General features: G+C 40.7%; 1 protein-coding gene across 1 annotated transcript in view; it reads right to left on the minus strand.

Annotated features, from left to right (window-relative positions):
* The window catches only part of PPEF1 (protein phosphatase with EF-hand domain 1), a 134901-nt gene that overhangs the window by 90242 nt on the left and 28571 nt on the right, over window positions 1–16088 (minus strand). Inside the window, exon 4 of the mRNA XM_026451893.1 lies at window positions 2205–2365. Within this exon, the coding sequence (XP_026307678.1) occupies window positions 2205–2365 (161 nt within the window). The remainder of the gene's footprint in view (window positions 1–2204; window positions 2366–16088) is intronic.

Below are 16088 nucleotides of genomic sequence, written 5' to 3' on the forward strand. Positions count from 1 at the left end.
TTGAAAGACTTATATTGTGAGGATGGTTGAAAGACTTATATTGTGAGGATGGTTGAAAGACTTACATTGTGAGGATGGAAGTTGTTACCCAAAGTGATATAGCAATTCAATGCAATCCCTATCAAAACCCAATAGGCTTTTTTGCAGAAATGGAAAATTTGATCTTCAAATTCATTGCAAGGGGCCCCACATAGCCAAAACAATAATGAAGAACAACTTCAACATTGCAAAAGAACAAAGTTGAAGGACTCACACTTCCGTATTTCAAAACTTATTACAAGGTTACAGCAATCAAGACAGTGTGGTACTGGCACAGACACATAGACCAATAGAATAGAACTGAGAGTCCAATAACAAACCCATATATCTATGGCCTATAGATTTTTGTTTGTTTGTTTTTTTGAGATGGAGTCTTGTTTTCTCGCCCAGGCTAGAGTGCAGTGGTGCGATCTCAGCTCACTGCAACCTCCACCTTTCGGGTTCAAGCAATTCTTCAGCCTCAGCCTCCTGAGTAGCTGGGATTACAGGCATGAGCCACCATGCCTGGCTAATTTTTGTATTTTTAGTAGACACAGGGTTTCACCATGTTGGTCAGGCTGCTCTTGAACTCCTGACCTCAGGTGATGCACCTGCCTCGGCCTCCCAAAGTGCTGGGATTACAATCATGAGCCACCGTGCCTGGCCTGGCCTGGCCTATTGATTTTTGACAAGGGTGCAAAGACCACTCAATGGGGAAAGAACAGTCTCTTCAACAGATGGTGCTGGGACAACTGCATATCCATATACAAAAAATTAATTTTGACTTCATACCATATATAGAAACTAACTCAAAATCATTCACAGACATAAGTGTAAAGGCTAAAACTATAAAAGTCTTAGAAGAAAACACAGAGGCGAGTCTTCATGACCTTAGATTTGACAATGGATTCTTAGATATGACACCAAAAGCACAAGCAACCAAGAAAAAACACGGATAAACTGGACTTTAGCAAAATGTAACGCTTTTAGGCATCAAAGAACATTATCAAGAAAATGAAAAAAAAACCTACATAATGGGAGAAAATATTTGCAAATCATATATCTGATAAGGAATTTATATTCAGAAAGAACTCTTATAGCTCAATAATAAAAAGCCTGATTTTAAGTGGGCAAGGAATCTGCACAGATTTCTGCAAAGAAGGTATACAAATGGCCAATAAATACACGAAAAGATGCTCAACATCATTAGTCATTAGGGAACTGCAAAACAAAACCACAATGAAATGCCATGTCACACACACTAGGATGGCTATAATAAAAATAAAAATAAAAACAAAATAACAAGTGTTGGCAAAAACATGAAGAAATTGGAACCTTCATACATTGCTGGTAGAAATGCAACATGGTGCCACTACTGTGGGAAGCAGTTTAGCAATTACTGGAAAATTTAAACATAGAGTTACCACATGATCCAGCATAGAGCTACCATATGACCCAGTGAAATACTCCTAGGTATATACCCAAGAGAACTGAGAATACATGTTTATATGAAAATCTGTGCATGAATATTCATAGCAGCATTGTTCATAATAGCCAAAAGGTGGAAATGATCCGAATGTCCATTCACTGATAAATGGATAAACAAAATGTGGTATACAATGGAATATTATCAGCCATAAAAAGAAATTAAGTAATGATATATGATATGACATGAACAAACCTTTAAAACACTAAGTGAAAGAAGCCAAACACAAAAGGCCACATATTTGATGATTTCGTTTATATGAAATATCTAGAATAGGCAAATCCGTAGAGACAGAAAATAGAATAGTGGTTGCCAGGGGTGGGGAGGAGGAAATGATAATAGGAATGGCCTTTCTATTGGGGGTGATGAAAATGTTCTGGAATTAGATATTGGTGATGGTTGCACAATCTTGTGAATGCAAGAAAAAAATCACTGAGTTGTACACTGTAATATGGTGAATTTTATGGTATGTGAATGATATCTCAGAAAATGGCAAATGAAATGCTGTTAGCCTATAGAGAGGAGCTTGCTGTGCACCTGAGGAGACTTCTATTAAATGGGTAACAGAGGGTAGCTCTCACTTAGTGTGAACTGTTTTCTAAAGAAATGCATTTCTGCTGTAGTATGTCCATCCATTCTTTCAACAGTTATTGGGCATCTGTTATGTACAAGAATCAAGGCAGCATCTGCTTACACTTACCTGTTGTTCCTTGAAGGCCTCAAGAAGTAAATCAATATCAGTACAAGTGAGAGGAAATTGTAGCCGAGGGCCATTATAGGAGTCTGGGACATCTATCAAGTCCACATAATCATGTCTGTCCCACGTGTCCTGTTCGCTTTCAAGAAATTGATGTCTTAATTCTGGAAAAGGAAGGACAGAACCGGGGGGTGGGGTGGGAATCAACATTTCAATACTTAAATTTAATAAATATCTTCTTGAATACCTAGCCCACGTAAGGCGCTGTGCTAAATGTTCTGCATACCAACATAGCCCACATATAACTGCGAGGAATGACTGACCCTGAGACCAGAGCATTCACATGGGTCACCACCATCCCTTCCTGGGCAGATGTTTTACCACAGCAGTGGGTCCATGGCCAGTGGGAAGGGGAGGCAGAAGCACAGGGAAAATTGACCAGACAAGGTATCTGGATGATCGAAGCTCTAGCTCTAAGTTTTTTGCCCACTCTTACATCTCAGACTTTTACAAATAGGGCTGAAAACAGAACAATACATTATATCTGGTTCAAACATCTGCTGCTATTCAGAACCTACAGAAAATTTAACTGCAACATTCAATTTTTCCCCTGTTAAACACTTCAGAGGATTCTATTTAGCTGTAATGGATTTGTTTTTCTCTGTACATAAAAATAAATTTTCTGACATGATTTTCATTCTTTCTTGGTAACAAAGTAGATAAAGTTAAATGACAAACCACAGGCAGAACTACCCAAAGAACCTCTCAGTCTCGGAGAGACAGTTCTACATAATGGAGTGCCTGCATTGTCCATTTTAGTGGGTGCTGAGACCCAGGGTCCTTGCCTGCTAGATTGCCCATGAAACAGTCAGCCCCAGTACAGAGATCAAGACAATTCAGATAGAGAAAGACGAAAGGAAACATGGTAGATTGATTGCAAAAATGATCCCAATTCTCTAGCCCACCTTCTATCTTTGTAATGGACTTTTGCAGCTACTCCCGTCAAGAGTGTGTTTCCTCATCCCTTCAAACTGGGCTGGGCTCATGACTTGTATTGGCCTAAAGAATGTGATGGAAGTGCTATGTACCAGTTCCAAGCCCAGGTCTCTCTGGAGGCCTTGTATGCTTTCGTGCTCTCTTTAGGAACGATGCTACTACCACAAAGCCTAGGCTAGGCTTCAGAAAGATCCAAGACCATGTAGAGCTGAGCTGAGTCATCCTAGCCAAGGCTGTCCTAGATCAGCCCCCAGCCAGCAGCCACCAGTGTTCGCTCTGGACACATGAGTGAACTCCAGTCAAGACCCAAAAAATTTGCCAAACAAGCCTGCCAAGATCAGCAGAAGTGTTCAGCTAATTTGTAGACTTGTTAGCAAAAAGAAATGTTGATTACATGCCACTGAGGTATGGTGGTTGTTTAATACACAATATTCTTGCAGATAATGACCCAGAGGACAATGACATACTCTTCAACTCATTAACACTGAATTGTTACAAAGGCAGAAGTTCTCTGCAAACAGTTTCTATCTTTTAAAATATTCAGAGTGGTCAAGTTTGGAAGGTATAATGTTAGCAGATATAGACAGAATACATTTTTTTCATGATCCAGTTATGCTGAGAGATTACAGTTAAGAATTAAATGTGAAAAATGTTTTCTAAAGTCATATTGTTTGGTAATTTAAAAAAATATTTTCTAAATTATTGTGTATCACAGTGTTTTCTGGTGGTGGTTGATGATGTTTTTTAAGAAGTTGAATTTAGGAGTAATAATGTCTGTCCTTAATGGGGTCCAGGAGTGGTTATTTTTCTCATTTGGGTTTGGCTTGAGATTTAAGAATAACTTAATTATTTCAAGTTATATTTAAAGACTAGAAAGGCAGAGCATCTTGATAACTTTATCTCAGGTTCATTACATAGGCAGTAAAGCCTACATACTTCACTGTCTTCAATGCTCATGCCTCCCTTTTCAATTTGGTAGTCATTCCTGGACATAAATCTTGCTCCAAATGAAAACTTTCCTTTTCCTGACTGTACACACGGAAATACCAAGCAACTCTTAGAAAAAACAAATGACAGCAAAAACAAAAACCCGCAGTAGTTTCACTACATCATCTAACAGAATTATAAAGGTTATTTTCTGTTATAGACTCTAAAAAATAAAGTGAATATGGAATGCATGGCCAAAACTAGGGGATTTTGTTTTTTAGATGGGGGAGGAATTTATGGTATGATTGCAGTGTTCACGAGAAAGGCAGTGAAACAGCCTGGGCAACATGGTGAAACCTCGTCTCCACAAAAAATACAGAAAACTAGCTGGGCATAGTGGCGTGCACCTACAATTCCAGCTACTCAGGAGGCTGAGGCAGGAGGATGAGCCCAGGAGGTCAAGGCTGCAGTGAGGCGTGATTGTGCCACTGCACTCCAGCCTAGGCAACACAGCAAGACCCCTGTCTCAAAAAGAAAGAAAGAAAGGCAGCATAGCTTGAAGCATGCCTGAGTTAGAAAGTCAGATGTTGGAGGGAAAGAGGAAATGAAATTGAGGATGCAGCTACGGATGCAGACAGGCATATGGGACCACCCATGGAGCTGTTCCCAGCCCCCTTTCTCCCTTCCAAATCCTCAGAGGCCTGGCAACTTCATAGTCACTTCCTCCCTTGCCTGTATCTCCAGCATGATCCTCTCTTCAGACTCCGTAACACAATTAAACATAGTTGGAGACTCCTCCGATCTAAGATGTCACCCCTGGACCTCGCATCTGCCCCACACTGGCAATGCTTTCCTCTCCCAGCCCAGCACTCTGTCTTTATTGTTCCCACTCTTCCCTCTTCCTGGACTACCCTTGCTTTCTCTTCTTTGGACAGTTTCTCATCCTTCAAAACTCAGCAACCCCTGCCCAGGTTGAACCCCAGGCCACACCTTTTCCAAGGCATCATGCTGATAATGACAAGGATGGGAGCTCCCAGTTACTGATGTGCCAGGCACTGTTCTAAGCACCTTACATATGTGTATTCATGTGATGACCGAAGCTATCCTATGAGATTAATATTGTTGGTATCCCCATTTTATATTCAAGGAAAATGGGGTACAGCATGTAAGTAGGAGAGATGGAACTTAATCCCAGAGAAGCTGGCTTCAAGCTCAAACTCTTAACCATTACGCTTTCACTACATATTAAAATGTAACTATGCTACATGATACCTATAGTGTTATTTATATACTTATAACCAATTTATTTAGTAATCCCAACTCTGTGAGCAATAAAGCAAAAATCATTTTATTTTCCCAATCATTGCCTCCACCCATGCTCTGTCATCTCTCCCTTTCCTATTAGCTAACTGACACAACAAATCAATTCCATCCCTTCCAGTTATGAAGACTCAGTCTTGTTACTTAAGAACAAAATCAAAATATTGTTTCCTTTCTTTAAAAAAAGAGAAGCTTGGTCTACCATTCCTTCCATAGATCTGATGACCCTCATTGCCTAAAAGTTTAGTAAAAAAAAGCACCAGTTCCCTAAACCGATTCTTAGTTAAAACTACTCAATATGAAGTATTAGTCAATGTCAAATCATAATCCTTCTGCTGGTTTTTAGCAACACAAAACAGAATAACATAAATTCTCTTCCAGTAGCTAATGTGTCATGTATGAAAACAATCAAAGGCTTTAACATTTCTTATGTATATGCTGTTCTTGTGGGTTAGAACTATTATAACTAATAACAATAATTTAATGAATAATATATAGAGATTTGTACAACATAGAATTAATCTTTACCTATTTGATTTACAATTTTGTCAACATGAATCTAAGCTAATTAAGAATTATAGGCAAATGATACCTTTACAAGTTGTTCTAAAGAAAATACATCAAAAATACCCCCTACACACAATCTTTTCTTTTACCCAGTACAGACTCAAAATCTGGACAGGGAAAAGTTTAAAGCCCATAAATTTTTACACGACAATTTCTGCCTCTACCGCCCACATGTCACTTTGAAAACAAGCTCCAGATATTGCTGGAAAAAGAAAAGCAACAATTGAACTACATTTATAGTTATTTTTGTTTCTCAGTTATGAATCTGGATCAGAACCATTGGTGTCCATATAATAAATTCAGTAGATGCCAAAATGACATTTAATAAAATTCAACATCTGTTCCTGATTTTTTTTAAAACTTAGAAACTAGGAATGGAACAATACTCCTTAACATTGCTTTATAAATTTAAATAATCAATAATGGTTTTTCCATTAAAACATTAACAAAACAAGGATGCCCACTTTCACTGTTTCATTCTAACACTGTTCCACTATCTTTGACCAATGCAATAAGACATGAAGCTGAAATAAGAGCAGTAATTATTGTATAGAAATACATAAAAATAAAGTTACTTGTGGCCAACGTGATTAAATACCTACACCCAAGAAAATCAATTGAAAAAATCTCAGAATTGATGGGAGAATTAAATGTAATACAGAGGCTGGGCACGGTGGCTCACACTCGTAATCCCAGCACTTTGGGAGGCCAAGGCAGGAGAATCGCTTGAGTCCAGGAGTTCAAGATCAGCCTGGGCAACATGGCAAAACCCCTATACAAAATGCAAAAAAAATTAGCTGGGTATGGTGGTGTGTGCCTCTAGTCCCAGCTACTCAGGAGGCTGAGGTGGGAGGATAATCTGAGCCCAGGAGGCCAAGGCTGCAGTGAGCCATGATCACGTTACTGTGCTCTAGTCTGAGGGACAGAGCGAGACTCTGTCTAAAAAAAAAAAAATATATATATATATATATATATATATGTATACTATAATAAATATATATTTTATATTATATATATATAAAATACAGACATTAATCACACCGGTTTGAATCACAGCTTCTCCACCAATAAGATGAATAACCGTGGGAGATTACCTTCTAAGCCTCAGATTCCATATCTACAAAAAGGGGATGATAATAATACTAATCTAACTGGTTTGTCATGAAGACTAAATGAAATGATGTATTTAAAGCACTTAAATACATGGCACATGGTAAACATGTAACAAATATCAGCAATAAAAATAATATATTATTATTACTTAATAGTAGCACAATATAAGATAAATTGACATAATTCAAAAGCTTTACTAAACACTACCAACAACCAATGGAAGATATAATGGGGAAAATGTTCTATTCACCATAGCAACAAAAAATATAAAATACCTGGTCCGATAGGACATTTTGGTTGATCTGAGAAGCAGAAAGAAAAGTGAAAACAACACTTCCACACACTCCAACCCACTCCCCGCTTCCGCCAGTCTCTGTTTAAACCTATGGCTATGTATGGCAGCTTCAGCTTTCTGCCTGTGGGAGGAGGCTGACGTGTGAAAAGTGGACTGGGAATGTTTCTGTGGAGTCTGTACTCCTCACGGAGTCCTATGCACTGGTTTTGAGCTCTTAAAGTGGTAGCATAGGGAGATCAACTGTTATAATTGATCGTCATGAGGTGGTAGGATTACAAGGACAAGTGTGACTGCTTCCAGGGTCACCTCTTATCTTCAGAGCACCCAACGTGTCTCGAGATACTCCATGCCCCAGAGTTAAGACCGTTAATCTGGTGGCCCCAATATCTGGAAATGTTAAATAATCTTCTGGTTCCTAAAAATACCCTATTTAGGCTGGGCATGGTGGCTCACGCCTGTAATCCCAGCACTTTGGAAGGCTGAGGTGGGTGGATCACCTGAGGTCAGGAGTTCAAGAACAGCCTGACCAACACGGAATAAATCCCATCTCTACTAAAAATACAAAATTAGCCAGGTGTGGTGGCACATGCCTGTAATCCCAGCTACTCCAGAGGCTGAGGCATGAGAATCACTTGAACCTGGGTAGTGGGGAGGTTGCAGTGAGCCAAGGTCATGCCACTGTACTCCAGCCTTGGTGACAGCAAGATTCTATCTAAGAAAAAAAAAAAAAAATCTTACAAATTTTCTTACAAATTTGTAAGAAAAAGACAGATAACCCAATAGAAAAATGGACAAAAAACCTGAACAGGAACTTCACCACATGAAATGTCCACATGACCAATAAACATACAAAAGGGTGAGCAATTTGGTCAGGCATGGTGGCTCATGCCTATAATCCCAGCACTTTGGGAGGCCAAGGAGGGCAGATCACCTGAGGTCAGGAGTTTGAGACCAGCCTGGCCAACATGGCAAAATCCCATCTCTACCAAAAATGCAAAAATTAGCCAAGCGTGGTGGCACATGCCTGTAGTCCCAGCTACTCAGGAAGCTGAGGCAGGAGAATGGCTTGAACCCAGGAGGCAGAGGTCGCAGTGAGCCGAGATTATGCTACTGCACTCCAGCCTGGGGGACAGAGTGAAACTCTGTCTCAAAAAAAGAAAAAAGAAAAGAAAAAAAGTGAGTAACTTGACTGCTTACAGGGAAATGCAAATTAAACCTCAAATACGATACCACTACATACTCACCAGAATAACTAAAATGAAAAGAATGGACTATTGCAAGTGTTGGTGAGGATGGAACAACTGAACTGGTGAGAGTATAGCTTGTTACAACCATCTTGTAAAAATGTCTGCCAGTATCTAATAAAGCTGAACGGATATAAGCCCTATAACCCCAAACTTCTATCCCTGACTTGTGGTACATTTTTATGATAATGGCTCCCCAAGGAATCATGCCTCCCTGTGTCCACATCCCTTTATTCTGTAATACTGCCACTCCTCCGAGCACGAGGTGGATATCTCTTTAACCGCTCTGAATTCATGGCTGGCCTTTTGACTTGTTTTAACCATAGAGTATGGCAGAACTGATTTCCCAGAGTTCTAGCACATAGGCCTTAAGAGGCCCTGCAGCTTCTGCCTTTGCCCTCTTGGACCCAGCCATCATGTAAAGAAGTCCAGAATAGCCAACTGGACAGAGAGGCTGTGTGAGAAGAAAAGAGGTAACCAAGTTGTTTTTGTTTGTTTGTTTGTTTTTGAGATGGAGTCTCACTCTCACCCAGGCTGGAGTGCAGTAGCACGATTTCAGCTCACTGCAAGCTCCGCCTCCCGGGTTCAAGCGGTTCTTGTGTCCCAGGTCTCCTGAGTAAATGGGATTACAGGTGTGCACCAACACACCCAGCTAATTTTTGTATTTTTACTACAGATGGGGTTGGTCAGGCTGGTCTTGAACTCCCGACCTCAAGTGCTCCATCCACCTCGGCCTCCCAAAGTGCTGAGATTCCAGGTATGAGTTACTGCACCTGGCCAAGAGGTAACCAAGTTAATAGCTAATGCCAAAGTCCCAGACATGTGATTAAAACCATTTGATCTTTCCTGCCCAGTCCAGCTAAATGAGTGAGCTCAACCGATAACACATGGAACAGAGGTAAGTTGTTCCCAGCAAGCCCTGTTCAAATGCCTGACCCACAGAATCACATGCAATAAAATGGCTGTTGTTTTTAAGTCACTAAATGGGGGCAGTTTATTAAGTAGCAATAGATAACCAAAAATGAATATATAGCAAAATAAATGCATACATATTTTACCAAAAGGGACATGTACAAGAATGTACATAGCAGCACCATTTAAATCACCAATCTGAAAACAACTCAAATGCCCATACACAATCAAATGGATCAATTATGGTATATTAGTAAAATGGAATATTATTCAGCAATAAAAATGACCAAATTACAAGGATGATTCTCACAAATGTAATGATGAACAAAAGAAGCCAGATTCAGGGCCAGGAGCGGTGGCTCACGTCTGTAATCCCAGCACTTTGGGAGGCTGAAGCAGGCAAATCACCTGAGGCCAGGAGTTCGAGACCAGCCTGGCCAACGTGGCGAAACCGCATGTCTACTAAGAATACAAAAATTAGCCAGGTGTAGTGGCGAATGCCTGTAATCCCAGCTACTCAGGAGGCTGAGGCATGAGAATCCCTTGAACCAGGGACAGCGAGGCAGAGGTTGCAGTGAGCCGAGATTGTACCACTGCACTCCAGCCTGGGCGACAGAGCAAAACTCCGTCTCAACAACAACAACAAAACATTAAAAAATAAAAAGAAGAAGCCAGACTCAAATGAGTATATACCACATGCTTCCATCTATATAAAGAACTTCAAAGACTAGGGTGTAGAAGTCAAGAAAGTAGTTATGTGATGGTGTGGGGGTTGGGTAGCACTACAAGAAGGCAGGATGGGAAACTTATGTGGCCCTAATCATGTTTTATTTCTTGTTCCAGGTGCCGGTTACATGGGTGTGTTTACTTCGAGAAAATGTACTGAGTCATATAATTTGTATACGTTCCTGTAGTGTATGTTATACTTCCAAAAAATGCTTCTGTAAGACTAAACCACTGTCCCCTTATTTAATAAAAGTATTTTTCTTATATTTTAAAATCACCTACAGAATTTTTTAAATGCAAATTAAAACAACAACAACAACAATAACAACAACAACAACAACAACACAGTCTGAGTAAACATCTCCAGGCTGGAACCCAGCCATCTGTGGCTCTGAAACTCCTTAAGTGATTCTGATGAAGTGAGCCTGGGTTGAAGTATTAGGTCATTAGCAGAAAGTACTGTTTCATTTTATTATTATCATATTTCCTCTCAAAAACATTTTTGCCAAAGAATATGAACCATAAACAACTGTCTTCGAATCGCAGTTATCTAAAAGAAAAAATGGCAAAGTACCCACTTCCACCCACTCCCCACTCCTTAGGTTTGGCTATTTCACCATTCAGAAGGCTTCCACAGATCATTAAATGCTTTAATTAGTTTCATACATATGCACTTAGCTCAAATCATGCCTATTAAAACACCATTCTTTTATCACTTCACTTTGAAGTGTATTTACAAGATTATTTAAAAGATGCTCCTAGATGCCATACACGCTTTAATGAGAGGAAAAAAAGGTTGGCCCAAATTAAAGCAAAATGAGCGTTTAAGTCTGGCATCTGTCTTGGAGATAATAACAGGCAGATCTTAATTTGCAGGAGAAATACATGGTTGTAAAAAATCATAATTTTAAAAACTTTTTTGAAGTACACCTCCATTGCCTGCCTCTGCTTCAGAATGACTAGATGATAGATAGACAGGCAGACAGATCAAAGAGAAGAGAGGCCGGTTGCAGCGGCTCACGCCTGTAACCCCAGCACTTTGGGAGGCTGAGGCAGGCGGATCACAAGGTCAGGAGTTCTAGACCAACCTGGCCAACATGGCGAAACCCCGTCTCTACTAAAACTACAAAAAATTAGCCTGGCGTGATGGCAAGCACCTGTAATCCCAGCTACTCAGGAGGCTGAGGCAGGAGAATCACTTGAATCCAGGAGGTGGAGGTTGCAGTGAGCCGAGACCGTGCCACTGCACTGCAGCCTGGGCAATAGAGTGAGACTCTGTCTCACACACACACAAAAAAGACAGAGAGAGGACAGAAAACAGATACAGTGGGGCCAACTGTGTTTAATCTGCCATTTCCCCCCAGATCTGCTGCATGAAATACTCAAAATATTTTGATCTCTCAGCACAAAAGTTTTGTGGATGAAAAATAAAGTTCCCATGATCTTGGTTCCAAGATGGCCGAATAGGAACAGCTCCAGTCTACAGCTCCCAGCGTGAGCGACCCAGAAGACAGGTGATTTCTGCATTTCCAACTGAGGTGCGGGGTTCATCTTGCTGGGACTTGTTGGACAGTGGGTGCAGCCCATGGAGTGTGAGCTGAAGCAGGGCAGGGCATCACCTCACCCGGGAAGCACAAGGGGTCAGGGAATTCCCTTTCCTAGCCAAGAGAAGCCGTGACAGATGGTACCTGGACAATTGGGACACTCCCACCCTAATACTGCGCTTTTCCAATGTTTTTAGCAAATGGCACACCAGGAGATTATATCCCGTGCCTGGCTCAGAGGGTCCCACGCCCACAGAGCCTCGTTCACTGCTAGCACAGCAGTCTGAGATGGAACTGCCAGGCAGCAGCGAGGCTGGGGGAGGGGCGTCTGCCATTGCTGAGACTTGAGTAGGTAAACAAAGTGGCCAGGAAGCTAGAACTGGGTGGAGCCCACCACAGCTCAAGGAGGCCTGCCTGCCTCTGTAGACTCCACCTCTCGGGGCAGGGCATAGCTGAACAAAAGGCAGCAGAAACTTCTGCAGACTTAAACATCCCTGTCTGACAGCTTTGAAGAGAGTAGTGGTTCTCCCAGCACAGAGCTTGAGATCTGAGAACAGAGAGATGGTCTCCTCAAGTGGGTCCCTGACTCCCTAGTAGCCTAACTGGGAGACACCTCCCAGTAGGGGCTGACTGACACCTCGTACAGCCGGGTGCCCCTCTGAGACAAAGCTGCCAGAGGAAGAACTGGCAGCAACATTTGCTGTTCTGCGATATTTGCTGTTCTGCAGCCTCTGCTGGTGATATCCAGGCAAACAGGGTCTGGAGTGGACCTCCACCAAACTCCAAAAGACCTGCAGCTGAGGGTCCTGACTGTTAAAAGGAAAACTAACAAACACAAAGGATATCCACACCAAAACCCCATCTGTATATCACCATTATCAAAGACCAAAGGTAGATAAAACCACAAAGATGGGGAGAAACCAGAGCAGAAAGGCTGAAAATTCTAAAAGTCAGAGCGCCCCTTCTCCTCCAAAGGAATGCAGCTCCTCAACAGCAACAGAACAAAGCTGGATGGAGAATGACTTTGACAAGTTGACAGAAGTAGGCCTCAGATGATCAGTAATAACAATGTTCTCCGAGCTAAAGGACGATGTTTGAACCCATTGCAAAGAAGCTAAAAACCTTGAAGAAAGATTAGACGAATGGCTAACTAGAATAAACAAGCATAGAGAATACCTTAAATGACCTGATGGAGCTGAAAACCATGGCACGAGAATTATGTGATGCATGCACAAGTTTCTGTAGCCAATTTGATCAAGTGGAAGAAAGGGTATCAACGACTGAAGATCAAATGAATAAAATGAAGTGAGAAGAGTTTAGAGAAAAAAGAGTAAAAAGAAATGAACACAGCCTCCAAGAACTTTGGGACTATGTGAAGAGACCAAATCTACATCTGATTGGTGTACCTGAAAGTGATGGGGATAATGGAACCAAGTTGGAAAACACTCTTCAGGATATTATCCAGGAGAACTTCCCCAAACTAGTAAGGAAGGCCAACATTCAAATGCAGGAAATACAGAGAACGCCACAAAGATACTCCTCGAGAAGAGCAACTCCAAGACACATAATTGTCAGATTCACCAAAGTTGAAATGAAGGAAAAAATGTTAAGGGCGGCCAGAGAGAAAGGTCGGGTTACCCACAAAGGGAAGCCCATCAGACTAACAGCCGATCTCTCAGCAGAAACTCTACAAGCCAGAAGAGAGTGGGGGCCAATATTCAACATCCTTAAAGAAAAGAGTTTTCAACCCAGAATTTCATATCCAGCCAAACCAAGCTTTATAAGTGAAGGAGAAATAAAATCCTTTACAGACAAGCAAATGCTGAGAGATTTTGTCACCACCAGGCCTGCCTTACAAGAGCTCCTGAAGGAAGCACTAACTATGGAAAGGAACAACCAGTACCAGCCACCGCAAAAACATGCCAATTTGTAAAGACCATCAATGCCAGGATCGATGCATCAACTAATGAGCAAAATAACCAGCTAATATCATAATGACAGGATCAAATTCACATATATAACAATATTAACCTTAAATGTAAATGGGCTAAATGCTCCAATTAAAAGACACAGACTGGCAAACTGGATAAAGAGTCAACACCCATCGGTTTGCTGTATTCAGGAGACCCATCTCACATGCAGAGACACACATAGGCTCAAAATAAAGGGATGGAGGAAGATCTACCAAGCAAATGGAAAAAAAAAACAAACAAAAAAAGCAGGGGTTGCAATCCTAGCCTCTGATAAAACAGACTTTAAACCAACAAAGATCAAAAGTGACAAAGAAGGACATTACCTAATGGCAAAGGGATCAATTCAACAAGAAGAGCTAACTATCCTAAATATATATGCACCCAATACAGGAGCACCCAGATTAATAAAGCAAGTCCTTAGAGACCTAAAAAGAGACTTAGACTCCCACAAAATAATAATGGGAGACTTTAACACCCCACATTTACAACATTCGACATATCAACGAGACAGAAAGTTAACAAGGATATGCAGGAATTGAACTCAGCTCTGCACCAAGCTGACCTAATAGACATCTACAGAACTCTCCACCCCAATCAATAGCATATACATTCTTCTCAGCACCACATCACACTTATTCTAAAATTGACCATATAGTTGGAAGTAAAGCACTCCTCAGCAAATGTAAAAGAACAGAAATTATAACAAACTGTCTCTCAGACCACAGTGCAATCAAACTAGAACTGAGGATTAAGAAACTCACTCAAAACTTCTCAACCACATGGAAACTGAACAACCTGCTCCTGAATGACTACTGGGTACATAACGAAATGAAGGCAGAAATAAAGATGTTCTTTGAAACCAGTGACAACAAAGACAGAACATACCAGAATCTCTGGGACACATTTAAAGCAGTGTGTAGAGGGAAATATATAGCACTAAATGCCCACAAGAGAAAGCAGGAAAGATCTAAAATTGACACCCTAACATCACAATTAAAAGAACTAGAGAAGCAAGAGCAAACATATTCAAAAGCTGGCAGAAGGCAAGAAATAACTAAGATCAGGGCAGAACTGAAGGAAACAGAGACAAAAAACCCTTCAAAAAATCAATGAATCCAGGAGCTGGTGTTTTGAAAAGATCAACAAAATTGACAGACCACTAGCAAGACTAATAAAGAAGAAAAGAGAGAAGAATCAAATAGACGCAATAAAAAATGATAAAAGGGATATCATCACTGATCCCACAGAAATACAAACTATCATCAGAGAATACTATAAACATCTCTATGCAAATAAACTAGAAAATCTAGAAGAAATTGATAAATTCTTGGACACATCACCCTCCCAAGACTAAACCAGGAAGAAGTTGAATCCCTGAATAGACCAATAGCAGCCTCTGAAATTGAGGCAATAATTAATAGCCTACCAACCAAAAAAAGTCCAGGACCAGATGGATTCACAGCTGAATTCTACCAGAGGTACAAAGAGGAGCTGGTACCATTCCTTATGGAACTATTCTAATCAACAGAAAAAGAGGGAATCCTCCTTAACTCATTTTATGAGGCCAGCATCATCCTGATACCAAAGCCTGGCAGAAACACAATAACAAAAAAGAGAATTTTAGACCAATATCCCTGATGAACATCGATGCAAAAATCCTCAATAAAATACTGGCAAACCGAATCCAGCAGTACATCAAAAAGCTTATCCGCCATGATCAAGTTGGCTTCATCCGTGGGATGCAAGGCTGGTTCAACATACACAAATCAATAAATGTAATCCAGCATACACACAGAACAAAAGACAAAAACCACATGATTATCTCAATAGATCCAGAAAAGGCCTTTGACAAAATTCAACAGTTCTTCATGCTAAAAACTCTCAATAAACTAGGTATTGATGGGACCTATCTCAAAATAATAAGAGCTATTTATGACAAACCCACAGCCAATATCATACTGAATGGGCAAAAACTGGAAAAATTCCCTTTGAAAACTGGCACAAGACAGGGATGCTCTCTCTCACCACTCCTATTCGACATAGTGTTGGAGGTTCTGACCAGGGCAATCAGGCAGGAGAAAGAAATAAAGGGTATTCAATTAGGAAAAGAGGAAGTCAAATTGTCCCTGTTTGCAGATGACAGGATCACTTATTTAGAAAACCCCATCGTCTCAGCCCAAAATCTCCTTAAGCTGATAAGCAACTTCAGCTAAGTCTCAGGATACAAAAATCAATGTGCAAAAATCACAAGCATTCCTATACACCAATAA

The sequence above is a fragment of the Piliocolobus tephrosceles genome, chromosome Y (genome assembly GCF_002776525.5).
Source record: "Piliocolobus tephrosceles isolate RC106 chromosome Y, ASM277652v3, whole genome shotgun sequence".
NCBI lineage: Eukaryota > Metazoa > Chordata > Mammalia > Primates > Cercopithecidae > Piliocolobus > Piliocolobus tephrosceles.